We start from the raw sequence: 26,238 nt of genomic DNA, 5'->3' as shown, positions 1-26,238 counted from the left end.
CCAGCCTCACCTGTTCTGCTTTGGTCTCCTCAGATGTTTTTGGTCTCTTGGAGGAGAGAGGAGACTCTGAGCTACCTGGGAAGGAGATGCGCTTGGAGGCGGCTGGAGAATCTGTCAGCTCCTTCTCGGCTTGGCTGGACGAGGCTGGGAGGGGGAGAGAAAGAGAGAAAGAGAGAGAGTGAGGCACTGGAGCAGTTGGGCCGGCTCCTGGGGAGTCTGAGCTGGATGAGTATCCACATTTGTTTCTAGCACAGGATTTCCTGGAAAAACCCCCAATCCAGAAGGATGAGACTCCTCCAGGCTGACTTAGCTTGCATGCTGGGAAAGAAGCAAGAGTTCTCCTTTTCTTTTTTTGCACCACAATTTCCTGTCATTACTTTGGCCACAGAATAATAAGAAAAGAAGGAAATGGCATGGATAGAAATGGCATGAATGCTTTGGATGAAGCTAAAATTCAGGCTACTCTGATTTCCCCCATCCAAGACTTCAAGGAGAGCTGAGGGCAGGCAGGACCGTCCACGGGGCCCCAGGCACTGTTTTTATAGCTATGACAAATGATGTGTCCCCAGCAGCACCGTCTCAGCTCTTGGAAGCACACAGCACATCGCAGGGGACACGAGCATGGAGTGAGTCTCAAGAAAGGACAGCCCAGCCCAGACACCCACATGTGGGTCTGTGGCAGTAGAGAAATCAGGCTCAGACACCTGTTGCAGGGATGGGGGTGGGTGCAGAGAACTGCAGGGTGGGATGAATCCAAGTTAGGATCCAGCCGGCACTGCAGACTGCAGTGTATTCATGAGGGTGGTGAAAGTTCCCTATCTGCTTGTCTATGTTCTCCATACCCCACTTCCTCCAAGCCCCCCAAAGAAGCAACAGGACTATTTAATAAGTCACAAGAGATAGAGTCGCAACAGTAGGCATGGAGATGCACTGGAAGGAGTACTTTGAAGCACGGTAAGAAATCTGGAAGGTTCTTAAGAGAGAACAGCCAGGCTCTGTGGCCAACCCATTGTCAGCACGGTTGGGTTTGGTCACTGCCCAGCCTGAAGAGCATCTGGGGATTGGCTCTGTCCTGGTTTTGGATATTCCAGAATTTTGTAAAAAGCAGTCAGAAAAAAAAAAGACAGAATAGAAACTCCCAAGACCAATAAGAAAATGTGTACTCAATGTCTTCATTAAAAACCAGTCTGACTCGGCACCGAGGGCACAGCTTTAGAAGACGTGATTTCTCTTCCCTGCTCAAACTCTTCTCTCCCTCGCCCTGTCCCCTAATGCACCACGTGTTTCCACTCTATGCGCAGCAGTGAAATTTATTCTGATGTGGATACCAAGATGCCGCCATCACAGACGTGTGCTTTAATAAACAGTTTGAGAAAATCAATTTTATTCATTAAAATCTTAAGGCCACGAAATAATTTCGGAAAAAAAAATATTGCTAAATGCAGGAAATATTCCAGGAAGTCGACGCTCTTCCCAGAATGCACATCTTGCGACCTTTGACCCCAGTATCTGGGTAACTTGGTCTCTAGAAGTTTGTAGGACATCTATTATTCAAAAAGTACAAGGACAAGCATAATACACACAGACCCCTCCTCCTCCCAACACACACATTCATAACAGTACTTTAATCTGTCTCGAATCGACTTCAAACCCATTTCGCTCTTAATGGGAGTTATTCATTTTCACTTGAAAGGTAATACATGACGGCTGGATATTTAATGTGATGGGCTGGCTGCCGATTAACTAGGTGCTGCAACAGTCGAGCCCCGTCCCCCATGGCCCACTTCCCATCTCTCGGCCCCCCATAGACCCGACCCTGCACAGCCTTCGAGGGAGGGGCTTAGCCCCAATGCTCCCACGCTAGGGCTCTTTAATTACCAATCTAGGGACTTGCTCCTCCAGCTCCCAGACCTTATCTGCCACCATCTTTCATATTTGCTGCCTGGTTGGATTCTTCTCTATGTTAACTTTTCTGATGCGTTTTAAAGATGGGGTAGGTGGAGACATTAGGTGATTACTCCAGCCAACCCTTCACTATTTCTATCTGCCTCCAACTTGTGGTTCCTCTTCGGTCAGGGTCAAGGCTCAGAGGTAGGCAAGAGCCTCCATCTGCTCTTTTTCCCAAAAGCAAAGCAAGACACAGTTTCTGCTCTATGGACCCATCCTTCTTTATCAGTCTGAAACACTTGCTGTGACCCTTCCATGTAAACATCCCCAGAGTGACAGTCGCCTGTGTCACTCAGCATCGGTGTGAAGGACAGGCACCAGGTCTGCCACCACCCAACTGTCTCACTCCCTCAATGCTGAAAAGCAAACGGGCACCCAGGGTGGCATTAGCGGCCTCAGAGAAGCCAAGACCTCACTGTCTTTAAGGCTGAGCAGCGGGATGAAGAGTGCCTGGGTTGCCAAGGTGAGAATTCTGGTTTAAGAAGCCACTATTCTTTGGAGAGGGGGGAAGCTTTATTACACTCCCCACCCCCATCCCAAACTATCAAACTGCTAGAGTTTTAAAGCTTCCTTTGTGAACTTGAGCTAAAGAGTCTACAAAATCTTAAAAAATAAAATCAGCCCTGCTTACTCATTCTACCTTCTCCCCAGTAACAGGACAGCTGTGATGGAACCGGAAGCATGGCATCCACAGGTGTGAAGATGGATGTTGCTCCATCCCCCGTCAGGGCCATCTGCATTGTCATTAGATCAGCTCCATCCAGAAGGGGCCATCACTAGTGGTGACTCATGGCCCCACTTCTGATAAATGAGCTACACCATTCCCAATTTTTTCTTTTCTTTTTTTTTTTGTATTTTATGATCAGGTCAAAGTTATGATAACAGTCTTCTAGTTAATGGTATTGATAAAGTTACTGCACACCCCCCACCACCAAAATGTCCATATCCTGCACCCCACTTCTGATCTGACCTCCCTTCTCCCGCCCCCATTACTTGTCAGTTGATGGTTATGGCTTTGATGCAGTAGACTGTTGCCTCCCTTTGTCCCACCCAAATGTCTGAACCCTCCACTTATGCTCCCTGTTACTTTCAGTCGATCTGTTTGTCTCCTTGAAAACCTGGCACTCTCAGGGCTGGATTCCAGTAGCCAGGGCTGATCACCAGTTGCTACTGTCCAGACCCTGCATTTGGGGGAGCAACACCATTCTTCAAGCAGAATTCCCTGAACACCCAGTTCTGATCCCACTGTGTTTCCTGGGTGATGTGGGGGCTGCTTCCAAGGGCTGGGTGAATTAGTTTAAATAGTCCAGCTGGTAGGGATAGATGGATTGGTTAAATACTTCCCAAACAAATAAGTTACAAACCAAGGCCATCTGGAGATTGAGGCGTCCTCACACAACATTAACTGAGTCATCTGTCCCGACCAGCCTGGCTCCAAATTTTGGTCCCTATCGAGACACTGAGATCAGCTCCATCCAGAAGGGGCCATTACTAGTGGTGACTCATGGCCCCACTTCTGACAAATGAGCTACACCATTCCCAATGCCCAGAGAGGGACGCCTGGTGGACCGAGTTCTCCAGTCACGAGCTGATGAGTGCTGCAGACGGCCAGAGGGTGTTCCTCTAGGCTTCTTGTCTCAACAGCCTCCAAAGGGCCAGAGCCTTGAAATCTATTGCTGCTTCAATCCCATCACATGCAAACCAGGTAGGCCCCAGGGAAGCACCGTGCAAGTACCACGATTCTCTGCTTTAAAAAGACATTTTTAAGCTGAAACTTAAATTCTAGCAGGAATGTCCTAACCTGGAAAACAATCTCTAAACAAAATTAATAATAATTGCTGGTCACATTTTGGCTGCTATAACGTCACCTGAGTGAAATGGTAATAGCTGTGCTGTACAACCGTGCCCTGGTTTCGGGAGAAGTGCAAACACCCATTTATACTGCACCAAAACCAACAATCAGCAATGCCCAAATTCATGCTAATGATGGTGACAGCTGATCTCAAAACAGTCTGGGTCTCTCTCAAGGAGCATGGTAGCATAAACAATGGCTCAGAAGACAATAAAATTGATAGTAATGAGGCTGCAGTGATAGCACAGTGGGTAGGGTGTCTGCCTTGCACGCAGCTGACCAGGCCGACCCAAGTTCGATTCCTCTGCCCCTCTCAGAGAGCCCAGAAAGCTACAGGGAGTATCTCGCCCACATGGCAAAGCCTGGCAAGCTACCTGTGATGTATTCGATATGACAAACACAGTAACAACAAGTCTCACAATGTTACTGGGCCCGCTCGAGCAAACTGATGAACAATGGGAGGGCAGTGACAGTGACAAAGGACCTGAGAAAACGTCTTTCAGAATAAATGAAAAAAAAAAAAAAGATAAAATGTACACTACACCTCCCATGACATGCAACAGCACAGGTATTAGGAAAGAAGACTCCTACTTCCTATGTTTGTGATGTCATTTATTTCTCATAATTAGTTTAGCATTTAAATTCAACTATCCCTGAGAAAAGGTTAATATTTGGGTCCATACTGTGCAGAACAACTGGTGAGAGTATTTTTGTTGCTTTGTTTAAATTGCTGGGGTTTTGCTTTTTCTTTCTGGCTTTTGTTTTTCTCATTTTGGAGCAATGGCATATGAAAATATGTGGTTAAATCTCAGCGCATGTTCCAGAGGCAACATGCTGGGTTCTTTAAGAGTGTGGGAGGCAGGGCGATAGTACACTGGGTAAGGCGCTTGCCTTGCATGCGGTCAACTGCGGTTCAGTATCTGGCACCCTATATGGTCCCTGAGCCCAGCCAGGCGTGAACCCTGATACTGGTGATGGGATTGGTGTTGGAAAATTGTATGCCTGCAATGTGATCATGAATGACTTTGTAAAACTGCAGTGCTATGAGTAACTTTGTAAATCACAGTACCTCAATTAAAATAATAATAATAATAGTAAAAAAAAAAGTGTGAATGTGAGCTGCGGGGTCCTCACACAACATCCCTCTGAGGAGTGAAGATGCCACCTGTCAGGAGTGAGGAGGCACAGGACGGAGGTGGCCCTGGAGGGGTACAGGAGAGGCAGAGCTAGTGGCTGGCTGCAGGTGGCTAAGGGGACTGACAAATCCTGAGCAGGGCTGGTCCGAGCCACTCCACTTTATTCTGCACTTCCAGGCGCAGGAGCTTCCTTTCACAGGGAAACGGGAGTCGGTATTTGGTCTCTGGCGGGGAGCGGGGCGGGGTAGGAATCACTTACACACGGAGACGATCTCCAGATAGCCTTGGTTTTTAACTTATTTGTTTGGAAAGTATTTAACCTCTATAAAGATAATGATTTTAAAAAGCCACCCTCTCGTCACACTAATTAGAGGGGGTAGAGAGGAGAACAGAGCCCATGTGAATGCATGCAAATTTGGTCTGCAGTTTGCAAGAAATGGTTTTCTGTTCTAAACACGCGAGTAATTAAAACAAGGCAGGCAAAGCTTCATGCTGGAAGAGCCGGGTTCCAAGGACGAGGTAAGAGCAGCATGAGTGACAGGCCTATCCCGGGCCAAGGAGGAGAGAAACAGCCCCTTCCTAGCTGACGCTTTCACTCTCCATCCTCACTAACAAATTAAAATCAGAGTCATCACGTTGCTGGCCACGGAATCTAAGTCCCGTGCTTGCAATGCCACGAACAAGCGGCTTGTGACTTGCCTCCCACCACTGAACCAACTCAAAGGCAGCTAAGGCCTGGAGTTGCTGCCTCAGTAGAAGGAAAAATTAAAAAAAAAAAACCCAAAATGGAAATGAGGTCAAACAGAACCTTAAGTTACCCGGTGTGTTACTTCCTCTCATCACCAAGCAAAGATACCTACTTGCCCTGCAAGAAAACCAAGGCATGGGGAGGCTTCGTTTCTGCACACCTCAGCACAGTGGCAGCGTACCCTCCCCAGCCTGGCCATGGGACAGTGCGTGTCACCAACTCCCAGGGGGATCGTGCGGCTTTGCACTTCTCCTTGTGGCCGAGTGGCACCTGGAGGGTGGTGGTCACCCAAGTCCTTCCTTTGAGGGCATCTGGAGGCGAGCCTGCCAAGGGCCGCTGCTGCCTTGCCGGGAGAAAGGCCCCAGGCCGCTGCCGCCCCCGCTCCTCCACCGTCAGACTCTCAGCTAAATTGCCGCTGACAACCCCTCCATCTCAACTTCCATCTCCCAAACCAGCAACCTAATGGAGGAGCCAATTAAATGATTATTAATTCATGCTCCTTTCCGTAAGCCCGAGGTTCTCATCGCCTTGCATTCCGTAAACCAGCTTGCCACCTGCCCCAGAAATTTACTGCAATCTTTCATCTCTCGCCACTGACCATGGTGGGGGGAAGAGTTCATGAGAGTTTGGGTCAAGAGAATGGTGCCAACACACCAGATGCAGATGTTCCACTCAGTCTGAACGCTCGTTCGGCTCACGAAAGGAGAAGTGCTGGGGGTGCTCATCCCAATGCTGCACGTCTCTCTCCTCCCCGCTCTGGCCAGCAAGCCCACACCATTTCCAGGGGGGAACCAGCTTCCGCAGTTGGTGGCCCTTAGGTGGTCCATGTTGGCAGAGCCGAAAGTGCTTGTGCTTCCGCCCCAGGGTCAGTGAGGACTCTGCACCAGCATCTCTCTGGCTGCTCCAAGGGGGCAGAGTTGCAGCTGTTCCATTCCTGCCCTAACACACACAACAGCAGTTCCTTTAAAGGTCTGCTCTGCTGCCAACTTGGTCTTTAAACATGCACTGTCTGCTGCTGCTTCCAACCAAGCACTTAAAGAAACTTCGGAGGAGTCGGGGAACTTGGGCAAAGCAAAGGCAGGAGCTGGCATCCCTGGGCTGGGGGAAGGAGGTGGCGGTCTTTGCCCAAACCCCAGTCCTGTGGGGTCAAGAGCTTTCCAGAAGTTCAGCACACAGTCCCCTTCTCAGGAACCGCGAGCTGCTCCCATGTGGGTCTCCAAAGAGCTTCGGAGATGCACGAGCACCTATTCAAAAGCCAAGAACCACGTGGGGCCCCAACACACACGGACCCAGGCTTTGAGCCAGGATTCCCAAGAACATGAGCCAGAAGATGATGGGTTTGCCTGGCACTCGGGAAAGGGGAACTGTTTTTCTCCTCCAACCCATGGATGAGGTAAGCAAGTCAATGCTTCGACATCCAAGACCAGGCAGTGGTGGTCACTGCTTGGTCATAGGGAACAGCTGGAGGGCCACAGGAAACATCAGAAACTGTCAAGTCCCATTGACCCTTTGTGCTGTATTCCAGGAATGCCATGGGGGCTTGTAATGCCTCCAACACTGATCAGACAATCCCCCCCATCCCCAGTCCTGCTAACCAAAGTGCTCTGGGCCTGTGCATACTCTCGGGGTTCTCTTATCTGGAAGGGACATGTTCCACCCCTATACTGCCCGGCAGGAACTTAGAATTTGCCGCTTCCCCCATCCCCCAAAGGAGAACCCAGGCTTGAACCTCAGGCTTGTCACTGAAACCCCACCCCATGGCCGCAAGCTTCTCAAACCCAGCACCAGGACATTCCCTAAAGAGTTTGCAAAGAGACAGACTGTACCCCACTATCCCCCACAGCACCCCTAGAAGTTTGACTCAGAGCCTCTGCCTTTCCAGTGTTCCCAGATGGCACCATCCTGTGAGAACCGTGACCTATGCAGGAACCAGCAGGAACCAGCTGGAACCGGCGGGAATCTCCTCACTGTGCGCTCAGAGGAGGGAGCGCGCCTGCAGGTGTGCTCAGATCAGCCGGCCCCTCTGAAGTGTCTCTTGTCAGATACTGTCTCTCTGTGCTAGAGCAAAGTCACGCCTGGTCTCCTAAGGCCGAAGGAGAAAAACTAAATAGCGTGATTCCTCAGGGAAATCAGCGAGTCTGAAAAAGATGCAGGGTAAGGCGGCTGTGACAGGAGAGTCGGTCCACAGAACTGAGGAGGCAGGGAGGAGCAGTGGGCGGCATCTTCTTGTCACTTGGAGGCCCCTTTGGAGGTGAGTGTGGTGTTGGGATGATGTACACTCAGATCTATCTCTAACAGTATTGTAAATCATGCCATCTCAATACAAATTTTTAAAAAATTTTTTTAAATCAATAAATGCAGGCCCAGCCTAAAGCCAGAAACTCCAAAGAAGTAACTCCTCCCTGTGCTATTAGTCACTGCGCAATCTGGGAAATGGCCACACAGCCTTGGTCCTGGGAGGCACATTCTATCCACAAGAACCTCTGTGGAGAGAGAAGACAGATGCACCAGGAGCACCATCACCGGCTTTCTTGGCGAGCCATGCCACTAAGGTACCCACTGCCGCAGAGACCACACCAGACCCAAGAGCACCAGCTCCCCTGGGAGTATGGCCGTGGGCCACACTGCAGAGCTGAGACCCCCAGCCCAGCCTCAAGGTGGGACAGTGCCACCTGGGTGGTGGCTGGTGCAGTGGGCTCTGCGTCTTGGGGGTGGGAGAAGCACTGAGCCCCTCATCAGAGGCCCTATTTGTGGCACAGAGTCCTTGTTGATATACGTCCAGGAATGTTTCAATCCGTTGGTCCCGGTTCCCAAAAGGCCATCTCACAATTCAACGCCAAGACACCTCATTCCACGGGTCAGATTTAGGAAGAGCGCCAGCCACCATCTACTTCCAGCATCTCCAGCCTGCCAGATGCTTCTTGGACTTTCATGCAACGAGGCTGTCCCCAAGAACTCAGCTCAGCTCGAGCCAAGAACCGGGACCTAAGGGGGCTCCATGCCGTTTCCCAACCTGAGTCAGTCAACCCGTCTGCCTTCTGCTTCTCATGGGTTCCTGGTAGGTCCTGCCTTCCCCCGACACAGTCCCCCACACCATGCTGAAATGACAAAGGTGGCAGGCCCGGAAGTGACACGGGCATCTACAGGGGGCATTGAGCATGCTATCCTGGGCTTACTTACAGATGGATTGTGGACAAACCCAGAGAAGGAAGAACTTTGAAGCCCTTTCATCTGACAAGAGAGAAAAATGTCTAGAGGTTGTGCAAGACATGGATCAGAATGAGGGGCGGGAAGAGGACGGCGCCCTCGGGACTGGGCAGAAGGTGATTAAGAGACGCGCATCCGCCGAGTCAAACACTAATTAGGTTAGCGCGGACTCCTGGGGACTCTGCCAGTGTCCCTCCACCACAACCTGCCTTCCCCAGACACAGGCACATGCTGAGTGTTTGTTTGGGGGCTACTCCCTGCGGTGCTCGGGGCTTCCTCCTCCTGGCTCTGCTCTCAGGGGTCTCTCCTGGTTCGGTGCCTGGGCAGGCTCGATTTTCAAGGCAACTGAACTTAAAAGAATAAACTGGCAGAATCTGGCTCGGACAGAGTGACAGACAGGAAGAATGCAGCTCTCAGGACTGCGAGACACCCGCTTGTTCACGACACACCTATTGTTCTGGCTGGTCCTGGTTCTACGGGCCAGGGTGCGTGAGGAAATAATGACCTCACTTAGGCTCCCCAGCGGCTGGGAAACAGAATGGCACTCCAGGAAGGCGTTGGCAGTCACCGAGGCTTCTGCTGCACCAAAACTCTGGGAAAGAGATGATTCCATGTGGGGACCAAGTGCTTTAGAATAGAAGTCCACATCTGGTGTTTAGGACAATTCCCTGCATTTGCCCTTTTGGCTTAATGGCATGAAACAATCGACTAACCCACGGTTTAGATATCTGAGAAGCAGAGAGCAGGAAGCCCTTCTTATGTTTCCAGGTGTCTACAGGGTTACCAACTATTAAGGAAACTGCGCCATCACTTTGCTGGTGCTAGGTGCTTGGTCCATGTACATGGAGTAGGAGAAGAAGATGAAGAACACAGAGGAAGTTTAGGGAAGTGAATCTATTCCTGACGATACGATAATGATGGATACATATAGTGAGGCCTTTTGATTCGAACCTTGGAAGGTACAATTAATCCCAAAGTTAGTTCAAGGCTCCACAAGGGGCTGGGGTGATGGTGATGGGACAGTAAAGGCCCATGGGTGGGAAAGCACCCCTTTCCAGGGAGGGGACAGCTAGTGGAGGGGGCTCTGGCACCATGTGCTGGGGCAAAGAGGATATGGGAACAGTCTGCATCTTGAAATCCCATTGGACGCCCAAAACTGCTCTAAAAAAGCCAAGTCCTATAAAAAGAAAAGAAAAACAAAAACTAAATGCCATTAACCATAAAGAGCCAGCAGTTCTGTCTGGGATGGAGGAAACACAGGAACTTAAGCCTTCTCCAACCTTCAGAGAAGAAAAAGCCATGGATTTCTGCTTTGCTTTGTCTCTGGGCCACACCTGGCAGTGGGCAGGGTTTCTCCTAGCTGGGTATTGAACTGGAGTCAGCTGCATGCAAGGGAAGCACCTTAACCGCCGGATTAGTTCTTCAGTCCCCAAAGCCATGAGTTTCTTGAGCTTTAAAAATCTGGGGGCCACATCCCTGGTCCAGAAGGCCCTCGGGGACTTGGTCACAAATGGGTTACTCAGGGTAACCCCTCCGACCCACAAAGAATGTGACAGCTTGACAGAAGTGCCCCACAACCACGAGAAAGGCACCGTGAGATTTCTGTTGCAAATCCCCATCATGATTCCAACAACACAAGTAATTTTACCTCCTGGCACAAAACCCAAAACTGAAATGAAGCAGCGAGGATCAATAGGGCCTCTTTGCAAGAATGACAGACAAATCGGTACGTTCCAGTCTAGAAAGGACTGCTGTGCTTCCTCACCCACAGCCCACTGCCCCTTCCGCTGACCTCGGTAATTTCCCATCACACTGACCACAGCTACAAGATCACAACAGCCCTACTAGAAATGGCGCCCCCCAGATGTTTCTGCATGTTGTGCATCAGCCTTCACTACCTGCACACGTGCGCGCACGCGCACACACACACACACACACACACACACTCACGCATACACACACACTGGCTCAGTGGACACTGTTCCAATCCCACGGAAGAGCTACACTAGGAATTCTCAAAGCTAGGACCTCTGATTACTGGAATTCAGGCAAGCCCAAATATCCACCACACCCGACATCTATTTTTGCTTCCCAGCGTAGAAACAGTTCAAGTGGGTTGTTTTCACTTGGGAGACCAAGAATTCTGCCTCCAGTGATTTTAGGCAGACAAGATATACTGAAAGTGGGGGAGGGGGGCGAGGGAGGGAGGCGGGGGAGTGCCTACTCTGAAAGGCTGGCAGAGCTGCAGAATGCCCACCTGTGGGGAAACAAAGCCAACAGCAGCTTCTGTCAGCAAGAACCAGAGCCAGAGGGCCACGCCAGCCCACTCCCAGTGCTCCCTCTGACTGACAGTGCTCCCTCCCACATTGCACTGAGGAGCCAAACAGACAGACCCGTGGGCTAGAGGTCGCAGGACAGATGACTAGGCCGCATTGGGGCTGGAGGGCTGGAATATGGGGCGCCCCACTCAGAGGCACTCCCACGAGGGCTTCAACAGAAGTTTCTCCCTGTCCATGGGGTCCGGAGCCTGGGCTGGGTCCTGATGACGGGCAGTAAGAAGCCTCGGCCATGCACATGGTGGACCCCTATTTCATGCCCAGCACTGCATATGGTTCCCTGAGCACAGAGCCAGGAGGAAGCCCTGAGCACCACTAGGTGTGACCCAAAAAACAAAAACCAAGTATCTGTTATCCTCTTTTCATTTTCCTCACTGAGTATATTTCAGGCCCAAGTTACCCCAAACAATGGCATGCCTATTTATACACAGCTGTAAACATCAGGGGCAAGGCGGGGGCGGAGGGAATAGATTTCCACCACCAGGATATGCCTGGCCTGCTTTTTTTTCCCACTGCAGTAATTAGAAAGGCTGTGGGTCTGCAGGAATTACTCATACGCAGCAGAGCAGTCGACTATACATTTATGTTAAACATGTCAAATCCGATTGAAATCATGCCTTCCAGCACCGTGCTCCATAAACACACTTTCCCTCCTGCTCTTGCGGACCCCGCCAGCCCATTAACACCGCCTCTAATGGCCGTCTTCCATAGACTGAAATCAGGGACGCGCCAGCGCACTAATTGCCCTGTGTTAGGTGAGCATCATGGAGTTCAAAAATAACAATAATAATGATGATGATAAAATCCCTGCCGGCTATTCCCCTAATAAGACAACACTCAAAGGACAAAGTCGAACTCAAAAATTTTGACAAAGATACTAACAGTGTAACTTGCACAAATATCAGACTACAAGAAAGTTTTGAAACAACCCTTTTCTTTCCCAAAGTCAGACTGCCGTCCTGCTTTTTTGACTGGCCTGTTCTCTAGAAGGCCCCTTGGTAGCCCTGGTCATCGTCTCAAATGAGCGGAACTCGGCCCAGCTTAGAGTTCTGGGGCCCTGGTGACCACAGGCGTTAAATCACCCTCTTACGGGAGTCTGTGCCAAGAGCTCACTATCTCCCCTCCCCCCCCCCCGCCCACTATGGGTGATAAAGCGTCTCGTTAAATGTTGATCGCTTAATTTCCAGCAATTAATGATCGATAAGATCATCACTGGACTAATTACCGCTCAGCTGCCAACACAGGGGCGGGGGGTGGGGGTGGGGCTTGTCGCCTACAACTTGCATTTCCGAGGTGTCCCTCCAGCAGTGTGAGGACGGGCGGGGGGGCGGGGTGGGGGAAGGATGCACTGAGAAGGTGGGAAGAGACGTGTCCCCTGCAGGGGCCTGGACATAGGAGACCACTCGCCATTACCCAAACTGGGCTGGAGCCGGCAGCAGCCCTGGTCCTCAAATGATACCCAGAGCCCCACACAGACAGGCCCTTGGTGGCCAGCGAAGCCCTGGGCAGCCTCAGGAGAACACTTGAGAACACGCTTCCATGCCACTCCCAATCCACCTGCCCCCAGGCTCCCAGGCGCAGACACGCCACTGGCAAACCTACTCATTGGGACATGGGGCACCTCTCGTGGCACTGCCACTGTGGGGTTCCCCCGTGCACCTCTTCCCTCAGCCAGGATGGAGACGAAAACTAGGTCAAATGCCTCGACTGGAAAAATCCATGCCACGGGTGGTGGAACAGCACCCTGGGGAGAGCTTGGGCTTCGTGCCGCCTGCCACCTGCCACCTGCTTTCTTACTGCAAAATGCTTCGGGGGGGAGGGGGGCGCAGGGGAAGCTCTGGTGAGGAAACACGTACTGAACTGGGGATGTTGTTCAGCGGGTTCTTATCTTGCAATGCGGCCCAACTGGGTTTGGTCCCTGGCCCGCCATGAGAGATCCTTGAGCCCAGAGCCAGGAGGAAGCCTGCCAGAGCACTGCCCGGTCTGGCCCTGAAACCACAAACTAAAAAATACCTCCAAGGCAGTGCTTCTGAGGGCTGCGCATGGGGCAGCACACACAGTATGACAGGAACAGGAGTGACGAGGCCGCAGCTGGCCCTGCCACCCCCAGTCCCCAGGCCTCATTGGGAAACTTACTCATGTTCTGGGGACGCCTACAGGGAAGGACGGGGCGAGTCACGGGAACAGTGTTGGGCAACGCGTCTGAGCTTCTTATCGCTTGGACACTGCTGGCGAGTGAGTCTACCCACCACACGTTGTTCCAGAGTGTCGCATCTGCCTGTACTTCCCCGGTGAATGGCAGCCAAGGGTCACGTGGGGTTAGCTCGGTTTAAAGTTGTTCAACTTCAGGGGCCGGAGCAATAGCACAGCGTGGAGGGAGTTTTTCTTGCACACAGCAGACCTAGGTTCAATCCCTGGCATCCCATATAGACCAGGAGAAATTCCTGTGTGCAGGGCCAGGAGTAACCCCTGAGCATCGCCAGATGTGACCCCCATAAAGCCAAGTATAAATATTTTCTTTTCTTTTTGGATCACACCTGGCAGTGCACAGGGGTCACTCCTGGCTCTGCACTCAGGAATTACCTCTGGCGGTGCTAAGGGGATCATATGGGATGCTGAGAATTGAACCCGGGTTGGCCGCGTGCAAGGCAAATGCCCTACCCCTGTGCTATGGCTCCAGCCCCCAAGTATAAATAATTTTTAAAAAATAATTAAAGTTGTTCAACTTCAGTGGCACTTAAAATGTGGTTCCTTGTTGGTACCAGTCATATTTCAGGTACTCAGCAGCCACGGTGGGTTGACTGCATGTGCTGGCATCCACGTGGAACATGCCCACTGGCACCAGGAGGTCCAGGGGACGGCAGTGAGTGACGGAGATACTGCACACACCACCAAGTGCGGCTCCTGTCCCTAAAGGCAAGGCCAGTCACAGCAGCGGTGAGCAGGGGACTCTCTGCCCAGTGCCCAGCACACATTAAGAACCCCCCATCCCCGGAACTGGCAGTGGGTTCTGCCAGAATTCAGATCATTCATTTGATTGCCTAGCTGTCAAAGCAAAACAGCAACAACAGCAATCAGCCACCTATGCAAAAGATGCCCAGACAGAGTAAATGGCGCTAAAGCAGGAGAATGGGATTCTCAACCAGGGGCAAGAATTTTTAAAAAGTTTTATAACCATCACCCATTCCTGCACAAGCCCCCAGACTCAGCCCCCAAGAAGGTGCTAGTTATCCAGGCCCATTTGAAATATTGCTCATCTGCATTGTGGACAGCTACTAATCAACACCACGAATAGTGAAATTCCTATTATCTGCCGGGAGGAAGCACGCCCCCCCCCCCCCACCCCATCACATCACATCGGATGGGAACAGAGCAACTAAGGGAGGAAGGGGAATAAATGCAGGTTTCCTCTTATTTTCAAAATACCAAAAGAAAGCTCCAAAAAGATTGTTGTTGTTGTCACCTACATTAACTCTAAAATCTGTCTGTGTACCTTAATAAAGTCTTCCATTACACAGACAATACAGACAAAAGCACACTCTGGGACCAAAGAGGGTCCCCCAGAGCAGTTAGGAAATCATTCTCCCCTTCTCCTTCCTACTGTGTAATTGGTAAGGTGCACCCGAGTTAGCATTCATTCATTCATTCATTCATTCTTCCTCTGTCTCCCCACCCCCCTGCCCTTCTTGCCCTCTGCAGTGGTCGCTGATGGCCTGGTGTGTGACTGAGGGGGAAATGAGAGTCTCACTAAAACCCTGTTCCAGGTGCTCGTGGTGTCCAGAAGTCAGCAAGCTTCCAACACAGTACCCTGAAAACGCCTTTCTCCTGAGTTATCAGGGCGTTCAAAACCTCATCGATTTTGCACCACAAAGCTCCCCCACCCTAGCCGGAAGGACTGTGGGGCCTGGGGCACGCAGTTGGAGCTTGGCGAATGACAGCGACTCTCGCTGTTTATGAGTATCTGGAACACAGTATAAGAAAACACCCCAATGCCTTCCGCACTCAACGCTCACGGGCGCTTACCCTCGGTGACGTCGCCAAACTGCTGGAAGCTGCCTGGGCCATACTCAAGCAGCCAGAGAAAATGCTTCTGGTATTCCTCACCTTACAAAACCCAAATCTCTGCCGGGAGTGAGAACCAAGGCGCAGAGAGACTGGGGCACCAGGGACCCAGATGGCGCCCACGGGAGCTTATGTCTGGATGGCAACTCCACCTGCACCTGCCTCCAGGAAAGCCCCACTGGCAGACACAGGAGGGGGCTTCCAGATCCTGGAAGAGCGAGCATCCTGCTCGAAGCCCACGTGTCATCCTGCCCTCTCTGTTCCCACCTTCCCCACCATCCCCCTCAGAGATACTTCAGTACAGGCCTCAGGAGGACCCACCTGGGGGAGGAGGACAAGGGTCACTCAGCGCATGATGGCACCGCACCCACCCACCTCACTTGGAAACGTCAGACAGCGCCATTTCCCCTGCTAGGCCACAGGCTCAAGGGTCTCTTGTCCAGGCCCAAGAGCCCGGCTCCTTCAGCCCCTCCTTGGAGGGAGAAACTCATTCTCATTGCTCACTCCTGGGCCTCTCTTCCAGGATTCGGGATCTTATTTGAATAGGGAAGGGCAGCGCTGAACATGATTTAAACAACAGCTGTGCCTGGAGAAGCAACAAAGGGCCAACCCACAGGGGCTCCAGTAGGTAAATACTTTCTCCAAAAAAAAAAAAAATTTTCCCAGGTATTACAACATTAATAATGGAAGGCTGAAGTGTGTCTCCTGCCATGCCACTGACTCCAAGGACCGTGGTGGTTTCTGAAAGACTCATTTGTCCCAGTAAGTCTTTGCAGAAATGACCTGGCCATTCAGAAAGAAAGAAAGAAAGAAAAAAAGAAAGAAAGAAAGAAAGAAAATCCTAAGAATTTCTTGGTCCTGGCTCTTTCCTCTCTGGACACAGAAATTCTGTCATTTTTGTGAGGGGTCCCTCCTGACACTTGCCCTTCTGGAAACAACCCCTGCTTTCCCACTTCTCCAGTGTCTTCTGCTTTGGCTAAGAAGCCACCCCTAAACTCCCCAACATATGGCCGCACTGCCAGCCCCTGCAGGGGAGTCTCAGCATCCATGGGGCAAGACGGGAAGGCTCTGCAGGGCCTGGTCCACCCTTTACTTCCAGCTCCTAAGTGATCCAAAGGACAGTGCCCAGTGCGGGGCATGGTAGCAGAGGGGGTCATAGACAGTTTGTTGGAAGGAAGTAGCATCACCAAGGATGGAAGGGGAGCACCTCACCACAGAGCCCTGAGCCAGATTCTCAATCCACAACCCAGCTTTGGGGCTCTTTTCTCAAAAACTCAGGTAACCCTTTGGTATAACAAGATACCAGGAGAACGAAGGTACCGACAACAGAAGCCACACTGCCCGCCTGCCCCAGGCCCACAGGGCGCCTCCGCCTCCCACGCCGTACCCATCCACTTGCTCTGGTCCTTCTCGCTCCCGCTCTCTTGGTCCTTCGTGGGCTCCTCTGGGTCAGCTGCCGTCTCACTGGGCCCTTCGACATCTTCAATGGCTTCTTCTGAAACGGAGAAAAGACCAGAAGCCCAAGGTTAAGTCTAGACTGAAAACTGACTGGCTTTGGCACCTGCATTCGAGAATCACCAACCACAAAGCAGGATGTAAACAACAGACTCCTCTGGCACTAATTTGGGGGGATGGGGGCGGGGCAGGGCTAAGGGGACCCAGGGCTCCCACCTGTGCTGCAGCCCATGGAGCCATCTCCCTTGGCCAGTCCTGGGCTTCCCTGAAAGCCCAGCTGCACGATGCAGGTGCCCGGGTCGGAGAGAGCTGTAGGGACTCAGATCCCCCCTCGGATGCCCCCTTCGGCACGAGGCTGTGACTCCCTCTAAATGTATGGCAATGGGGACCCGGGAGTGCTGAATGCCTGGCTGGAGCTCTCCTCCTAACCCCATCAGAATTCCCACAGCCACTCACAAACGCTTTCCCACTTGGAAATACAAGGAAGAGCCATGTGTGTGCATTTTGCCTGGCCCACACATTCCAGCACTCAGGTCCGATCACCGAGTCCCGGGAGGGCCTCAATGTGACTGCAAACATGCCACCAGGCCAGGCAGCACAGGTATTTGCACTGCCAAGAGTCACAGAATATCAGTGACACGGTTTCATCAGTGTTGAGATTCCAGAACCCAGACATCATCTGTGGCCATTCCCGGTGTCAGTGGCCAGAATCTTGGTTTACAGGAAAAGGGGGAGGGGGGAACCCATCATCACGGAATCACACACTTTTCTAAAAGTTATTCTCAGCTTTTACCCATCATTGGATTAAAAACAAACCAAAGAAATTCTCTTCAGCTCAGCACTGTGCAGAGCTTTTAGTGACACAAGGGCAATGGCTACTTCCCAAACTGTGTCTGTGACAGGAAGGAAAAGGCTTCATGTCATAGCAGTGGGGGGGAACAAAACACTCGTGCTGAGTCCCTGGCACCCGTAGTCCCCCGAGTCCCGCCAGGCGTACTCTCTGAGTGCAGAGCCAAGGGTAAGCCCTGAGTGCTACCAAGTGCGGTCCAGACACAAAACAAAACAAGACACTCACACTGAGGAAAAGAAGCAAAATCTCTCTCTACTGTCCACAGCTTTATCTCAGAGCCTCCGCGTGGCTCATCCTGGCCCCCCGGGACATTCCAAGGTGGCCACAAGTGAAAAATACCACTAATGGGGGCCACAGCACAAGACCAGGAGGCAAACCAGTAGGTCAGGGTAGAGGGGCAACCAAGCAATGTTGGGGGCGCCACCGGCAGAAAAAGGCTCAGAAATGCTGCTTTAGATGTTTATCCAAAACGTGAGGGCTGGGTCAGGCACGTGAACGAGGCAGGCAGACCAGGGGACTTCCTGATGAAGCTGTGGGGAGACCGCCAGGAACACCCCCTTCCTTGGCACAGAGACAAGAGGGTCCCACTGTTCACATCGTCACCCAATACCGCCACTAGACTTGACCTCCAGGAAACAATTTTGGGTCCAATTTAGGACCCTGGGCTTGGGACTCTGTCCAGCCACCCTTGAGTCCGTCAACTTCTATTCCACTTTTCACTATTTCAGTATTTGCACCCCTTGCCAACCCTCAAAAAACACACACACAAAAAAACCTCACAGTTTCTAAATATCACCTCAGGAAGTAAAAGGAATTCAAAGTAAACTGATCTCAATGAGCTTATGAAACAGACTGAGGAAGAAAGTGTCTATTTAGAGCCAGATTCTCTTACTTCTCCCCCCCCCCCCCCCCCGCAACAATGGCAATCCCAGGAACGGACAAGAGCTACGGGGTTAGAGGAACATTTGTTCTTCATTACTACCACTAGGTTTATGAGGAACACAGAAGAAATAAGATACTGTTAATTTTGATCTTTAGCTAAGAGGCTTCCTCATAGAATTTCGTTTCCATTTTTTTTCATAGCACAGTAAAAGCTAACATCATATCTCTTATAACCTTCCTTAGTGCAAAAAGAAACATCGGCCAACTAACACTGTCATTAAGTAGAGAGAAAAAAAATGTGTGTGAGTAGGGCTCAATTTCTCAGTGCAAGCAAGTTACACAGTAGGACATGCACCACCTCGGTAGAAATTTCAAATGCACATTCTAGGTGTTGTGGGGATGTGTTCAACACTGTAATAATCAAATCCATCATCGAATGGTGATACTAGCATTCAATCAATATACACTGGGACTACCCAAGTTACGGCTCTCTTAAAATACACTCATTAACCAGCATTCAATCAATATACACTGGGACTACCCAAATTATGGGTCTCTTAAATACTTGCTATGATACAAAATATATGTCGCACTGATAGACAAATCAAATCTGATCAAGCAACAAGATGGTTCCATGGATCCCCGATTCCTTCCCCCCAGCTCACGTGCACCCCCCCCCCACACACACACAACCAGAGAGGGAGACATCTGATACCTACAGGACAGAGAACGGCCTGCGGGAGGGGGGGGGGGGGCTGCAGGTGTCACCAGGCAGGGAAGGGTTACCTAAGTGGAAGGCCAGCCACAGGGCCTGGCCTCCCTCGAGCATCCGCTGTACCCGCCACCGAGCAGAGAGTTAAGGACTCATGGTCACTTCGTCACTGACCCCAGTGTGCCTGTTCAAACAAATCTATGCAGAGAACAGAGCCGGAGCCAGGCAACCGCAGGCTGTGGATGAATATTCATGGCCTGTCTGTTCTCTGAGCAGACCTGGGCCTTTGCTTTTGTCCCTCCCTGTCCTGCTACATGCACAGAAGTGAGGGCGGCTAAGTTCCAAGGACAGACGGGATCAAAGAGGCTACGGCAGGAGCTGATTCGCCTCTCTGTCTCTGTCTCTCTCCCTCTCTCTCCCTCTCTCTGCCCCTCTCCCTCTCCTCTCTCTGTCTCTCTCTGTCTCTGTCTCTCTCTCTCTGTCTCTGTCTCTGTCTCTGTCACAATTCAAGTCCTCTTCTTTTCTTTTGCAGTTCCTCAGTTTAGTATCACCACTTGTGACACTGACACTGAAATTCTTCCCTGAGCTCGGGCTGAACAAAGCGATGATTGAGGGGCGTCCTAGACAAGCCACCTTCCAGTCCAAGTCCCGGCAGCTAAAACCCGGGTCTCACACAGTGCAGTGGGAGCTTCACTGCAACCCCACCTGTGACCTACAGGTGTCGCCCTCTGCATGGCGAGGCCTGGGAGGGCAGCGAGCCGCAGGAGGCAGGCGGCTCTGGGGGCCTAACCTGAGCATGTGGAAATAATATACGTCTTCCAGGGAACCGCTGTCTGGTCCTGAGGAAATAAAGTAGGACATTCATAAGCAGTTACACCATCTGTCTCCATACCATCATCATCAATAGCAAGAGGAAAAAGAGCTCTTTAAAATGGATGAAAGCTGGGGCCAACCGTAACCTGACAGCCGTAAGCACAGGGGACCAGGCAAGGGAGAGAAACGAAAGCCAGGAGTTCACTGCTGCCATGCAAGAGGGCTGGAGAGATAGTACAATGGGTGGGGAGCTGGCCCAGCGCTCAGCCAACTCTAGTTCCAACCCAGCTCCACATACAGTCCCCCAAGTCTGGCCCAGGGGTGATCTCCGAATGCAGAGCCAGGAGTAGGTCCTAAGGATAAATGAAAGTGGCTCCCCCAAAACCACCCCCACCCCTGCCCCAGTCCCACCCAGCCCCACCCACAAAAGCAATGAAAAGTTGCTTTCTCAAGCCCCAGGCCCCTGACACGTGCCCACAAGCCTGATCTTGAGATAAACATGAAGGACTTCCGGTAGTGACAGTGTCCAGGTCTGAATAGGCCAGGGAGTTGATGGCATCCACAGAGAGTTCCCAGGGCGCCCTCCCCCTCCCCCTACGCCCCCCCCCCCCTCCTCGCTGATACATAAGCTGGTACCCACATACCCGCAGAGCACAGAGCATGAGCGGCATGAGCGAGCGTTTCGGCCCATGCTCCCAGGTCCTGTCTCCCTCCAAGATGCCAGCGGCCACAGGCTGGCTCACTGCCAAGGCTGCTTACCCCTGACAGGTGGGAAGTGAGACCAGGGCAGGCCGAGAATCCAGTCTGAGTAGAAAATCCCACCCCTCCCCCAGAAGGCAGAGTGGGTTTCCTTCACAGACTTCAAGCCGCCTTGCCATGTCCTCGGCCCACACTGACCAAATGAATCCATCCCCCACGGTCAACCGGCGCTCCGCCAGTATACAAGCTGGAAGGCTGTCTCGGGCCCAGCCAGGACCCGGGCCAGGTCTGCTCTGCTCCCCAGGTGCCCCTATCCTTGGCAGAAGGTGCCAGGACCAGCGCATCACAGAGAGAAGGTCTCCAGAAACCTCCAGAAAAGATTGAGGTTTCTGATGACGCTGCCCCTTATCTGCTGCATTTTTCTTAATGTCCAGGAAAGTGGAAGCGAACCTGAAATAAGAACAAGGTCCTTGTAATCTGGCTTCTGCCGGCAACTTCCATGGAAACCACAGCCAAAGGCCTTGAAGAAACAACAGTCTCTGAGCCGGGACCAGGGGCCGCAACACAGCCTCACGGGCGCGCGCACACACACACACACACACACACACACACACACACACACACACACACACACACTGACTCCTATCACCCCAGCCTTTTTCCTGGTGCTGGGGTGAAACCCAACTGTGGGCCACAGCCCCGGGAGTCAGAATTTCCAAGACAACTGTGTTCACCGCTAAGTGGGGTTCGGGGTGATGATCTCACAGGACCAGTACCTTTCCTTCACCCGAGACAGTTCTGCTTAGGACAAATGAAAGCCTTCTCTCCACCTGCCTCCAACCCGTGCTGGGGAGCTGACTTCACCCCCATTTCCAGTGTGTGTATTGGGGTTTCCAAGAACAGGCATGCAAGGATCAGCCTGGCACCTCCTCCCCCCTTCCCTGCGGACTGACTGCCATTTGGGGCACCACCTGTAACAGGGGACTATGAAAGGAACCATGGACCTCAGTCAGCAACCTGCCTGCCCCCAAGGTCCTCAGACCGCGTGTTCCCCAAACGCTATAAAAACAGTCCTCCAGTTAAGGGTCCTGGCTGGGCATGTCTGCTGGAGGGGAGGGGAAGCAACCTGTAATGAAGGCTGGCTGCTCCTCCTCCTCCAGAGCCTTCACAGGAAAACGTTGACTCATTCCAACCTTCCCCCAGACCTGACAAAACTCCCATCAGATCTTCATGCGCCAGAAATCTGGAAATCCACCCAAGAACCAATGTCTACACCGAAGGCTTCCGGACCACCACACCCATCTGGGATCCCCAAAGTACACGGAGCCCTTCCCTTTTTCTGGGGGGTGGGGGTAGGGGTCACTGATGGAGGGTGGGGATGAAAGAAAGTGCGTGCCCCTGTCGGCAGGCTGGGAGCTAAGAAACATTAGCTGTCAGGAACCACAATCAAATCAGGTTTGAAATATTTAGCAGTGGCTTGGAAGATGCGTGGTGTAGCTCTGACAGGCGAGATGCGCACAGACACCCACTTTCCATTATAATGGAAATATCAGGCCTGTTCTGAATATGTATAACCCAGAAAAATGTATTGATTTTTCATTCGGCATTAAAAAAAAAAATGGACTAGCCTGCAGCTGTCAAAAGCCTTTTGTTAAAAGCTCATCTTTCCTGGAATGAGGTTTACCAGAAACAAGTTTTAATTGTATATAGGACCTCTTCTTTGAAAAACAAAATAACCAAGCTGCCTACTTTGAAGATAGGGTTAAAGCGCTTCCTTTCTGCCCGTATACCCGAATTCGCTGAGGACAGTGGCAGAGGCGGGCAGGAAGGGCCTCAACACTGGGGCCAGCAGGAGCCACAAGAGGGAGGGGCGGTGGCTTTTGCTGGGATCTCTGGGGTGGGCAGCCTTGTTCCCCTAACTCCTGTGGTGCGCCAGACCGCATGGCACAGACCCTGGGGTGTGCCTCAGCCTGTGTGTGTGGGTGTGTTTGTGTGTGTGTGGGGTGGTCTTCCTGAAGCCTTAGCTGGTGCAAATGGAACAACATGAAGGCAGAACATTCTAGCGCGTCCACCCACCCACCCACCCCTCTGGGCCTTCTACTGTCCATGGGAAGATGGTGCTGGCGGCTAGCATCCTTCAGGATGGGTGTCATTTCACCAAGACAGGCCAAACTAACTGCACCACGTAAGAGAAGAGATGGCCTAGGGCAGGGAGTGAGGCCCAGAACAGACAGTGTGGGGCTCCCAGCTCAACCGCTCTGCTTCCGCCTTCCTGCTCAGTGCTGGGGATCAGAAGTGAGGTCCCACCTCCCTGGGTGACAACGGGACGAGAGTGGCCTCCTCCCCGTGCACAGCAAGACCCCAACTCAGAAGTCATAGCTGCTCTGCGGTGCATCCCCAGAGTCACCCACCGAGATAGGAGCTCTACTGCAGGGCCCTCCACAGCTCGGGCGGTATGGCTGGAACCAGCGAAGAGGCTGAGAACGTGACCCCGTGCTCCACCACACCCACAGGAAGTTTCTCTGACACGCCTCGGGCCCTGGGCAAGGGTCCAGCAGCCATACGTGCATGTGGAAGGGGGTGGGCACCAACAACCCATGGAAGGTCTGTTATGGGTGGGCATAAACAACCCCCTACCCGCGGGTAAGCTCGGGCCATCTGCAGGGTCGAGAACAACTGAGCAAACACCACAGTGTGAGAGGAGAAGGAGCGGAACCAACACCCAGAGCTACAGCTTGGAGGAGAGGGCAGGGACCGGCTCACGGGGGGCTCCGGGGCTGGGGTCGGCACTTAGCAGTCAGCAGTCTACCTCCCAGCTTCTCGGGTTCAGGTGCCGCTTTGGTCCCCACGGACACTGCAGCACCCGGAACTGGTGATAAGCACGTACTCCGTGTAGGCAGTGGACACAATGGCTCCCACTGACTGGGCCCAGTCCCCCATGAGCTCTAAAGGACAGAGTCCCACAGAGCTGGTTTCCCCCCAAGGGGGCACTGTCCCGGGAACTTTGTCAGCCCCTGGGCTCCCTGCCGGGTGGCCAGACCAAGAACCCTTTTTTTTTGTTTTTAATTTTGTTTTTGTTTTTTAAACGTGGCAAACCAACAAAACTGCGTTTTCAAAGACCTTTACAAACCAGATTCTGGATCCAAGAGATAAGCGTGGGCACACAGAGTGAGGACGGGGACACCCATGAAAGATGGCAACAGTCCCTGCCTCCAGCAGCCCTGCCTCTGCAATGCGGACCCCTCTGACTCTTCCGGTTTGGGGAGCCCCAGGCAGCAGTGGTCAGGGCTGACTCCTAGTGGGGCTTGAAGGGACCATTTGTGGTGCTGGGGGTCAAATCAGGACCAGAGCAAACGGTCTGCCCACTGCGCTACCTCTCTCTCTGGCCCCCTCACGGATCCTTTAAGGGACCACCTTGACCACCAGGTGCTCATTTGCCACCTGGGGCCACGAAGTCCACGTGCCACCGCCTTTCTGGGGAGGGGGAGGGGATGGGCTCTTGCAGGGCACCACAGGCTGGAGGAAGCCGGGCACAGCTGCCCCCCACCTCCCCACTCCGCCTTCTGGCACAAGGCTGCAGGGACCGGCACTCTGAGGGCAACCCCGGCTATTATTAAAATGACTAATTGGAGAATAGAGACCATTTATGCTTTTGTATATTTGAAGATCTTGCCACTGTTTATAGAAACAAGAAAAATGGGGATTGTGTGGTGCGAGGGAGCTGGGCGGTGTCACCCGGCCAGCAGCGCCCCACAGCGAACTCCACGGAGCTGGCGTCTCTCCAGGGTGGCCCACACAGCCAGCCGAGCGTCAGGAGACAGAAGAAAGGGGGCAACACCTTGAGCCAGCGTCGCCACAAGCTCGGTTCCTATGCTCTGGGCAGTGGCACACCGGACTTGGCCCTGCATCTCTGTGAGAGGCTCCAAGCCAACCTCGTGCAAAGCCGGCCGGAAGGAGCAATGGCACCTGCTCGAGGGAAGGCTTGGCTCCTATTCCTTTTCTTCTTAAAAAAAAAAACTGAATTAAGTCAAGGCCACGAGTCCCAGCAAGCCGGGGACCCTTCTTCCACCCGAACGCAGCTCTGTCCCGACTGGGTGGGATTCATTCCCTGGGGTCTCCCCAGACCCCCCAGATCATTGTTACTTTCACACATGAAATGTTCAACAACCGGAAAAAAAGGGGGGGTGCACGAATTCCCCGAGCATGTTTGCAGCGCGTGATGTGCCTGTGTTGTCATCTGTGGGAAATAATCACAGGCCCATCTCTCCCCTCCCCCCTACACCCTTTCTCAGTCCAAATAACCATGAAAAATTACACGTCAATGTCAGGGACGACAAAGGAGCTGCTCTCCGGGCGGCGGTGGATTTGCAGGGGTGTTTCCTTTCTTTGGACAAAAACTACCTTCAATTGTATTTTGCAGAGAACGTGATCTAACAAATGCATTCTGACAAGTTCTTTTCTTGCAAACTGCGTTTCGCAGTTGAACCCCATGCCAAACTGGAATGCTCTGGAAAGAAGAGGCATGCAATCTAGAAGGTCCTTGGAATCAAGAAGGGTGGGAAGTCCCTCCCCCTCAGCCTCTCCCCCTCGTCCAAGAAAAACAAAATAATGGAGAAGATTTGGGGAGATATTATGGTGGGGAAGGCACTTTCCTTGCACGCAGGCAACCTAGGTTCGATCCCCAGCAATACCCCAAGCCCTGCCCGGTGAGGCCCTCAAAATTGAAATAAATAAATAGAAAAATACGGACTTTTGCCCAGCATGCTTTGGAGAAAGAGAAGAGGGGTAAGAGAAGTGGTAATGTCTTAAGAGCCTGAGGTCTCTCCCAACAAACCACTGCCAGGCCCTGGACACAGCATCCATGGAGAACAAATACCGAGTCAGGAAGCATTTCCAGGAACAGAAAACCCTGACATCTCTCCCAGAACCCCCTCCTCTGTGGAAAGGGACATTTTCCAACCAAATGGACAAGCCTGAAAGCTTCCAGCACCCCAGATCTGAGACCCAGGCAGCCCCAAGAGGCCTCGGTTGGTCGGTCGGTCAGTGTCTTTAAGAAATCAGCTGGAAATAAACACAGCCCTGCCTGGAGAGAAAAAGCAGAGATACATCCATGAGTAAGTGATAGAGGATTTAATGTTTTGAAAAAGGGAAAACCAGAAAGCAAATGAACCATTTCCAGGAGAGCAGCCTGGTGCCACCTTCCGCGTGCAAAGGAATTTGGAGATCAGAGGTCTCGCACCTAACTCAAGGGGGCTGAATCACCCCAATGACGTGTTTCCTTGTGGATTTATTTTCTAATTGGAAGATGTTGGAAATACACCGGGGGGGCGGGAGGAGTGCTCAGGAAAGAAGACGTGGTTGAGGAGGAGGACCTGGGAGTGTACTTAAGAGTCGGATACAAATTAAGGTATATGGAAAATGAACAGGATGTAGCAGGAGTGAGAGTAAATGGTGGTGATTAGAACCTAATGGGCCTAAGTGAACCCTCGTGGGGCGACTCCTGAAACTAGAGCGCCCGCAGTGATGGGTGCCAGCCGTC

The 26,238-nt window shown here is 52.2% G+C and overlaps 1 protein-coding gene across 1 annotated transcript in view; it reads right to left on the bottom strand.

The window, feature by feature from the left end:
• ZFHX3 (zinc finger homeobox 3) overlaps positions 1-26,238 on the bottom strand; it is a 237,137-nt gene that overhangs the window by 29,033 nt on the left and 181,866 nt on the right. The window contains 2 exon segments of the mRNA XM_056136936.1: positions 11-144; positions 16,676-16,783. Coding sequence (XP_055992911.1) covers positions 11-144; positions 16,676-16,783 — 242 coding nt within the window.

This window comes from Sorex fumeus, unplaced genomic scaffold (genome assembly GCF_029834395.1).
Source record: "Sorex fumeus unplaced genomic scaffold, SorFum_2.1 ptg000122l, whole genome shotgun sequence".
Lineage (NCBI taxonomy): Eukaryota > Metazoa > Chordata > Mammalia > Eulipotyphla > Soricidae > Sorex > Sorex fumeus.
The sequence above is the reverse complement of the archived record's forward strand: the minus strand, read 5'-3'. Positions and strand labels throughout refer to the sequence as shown.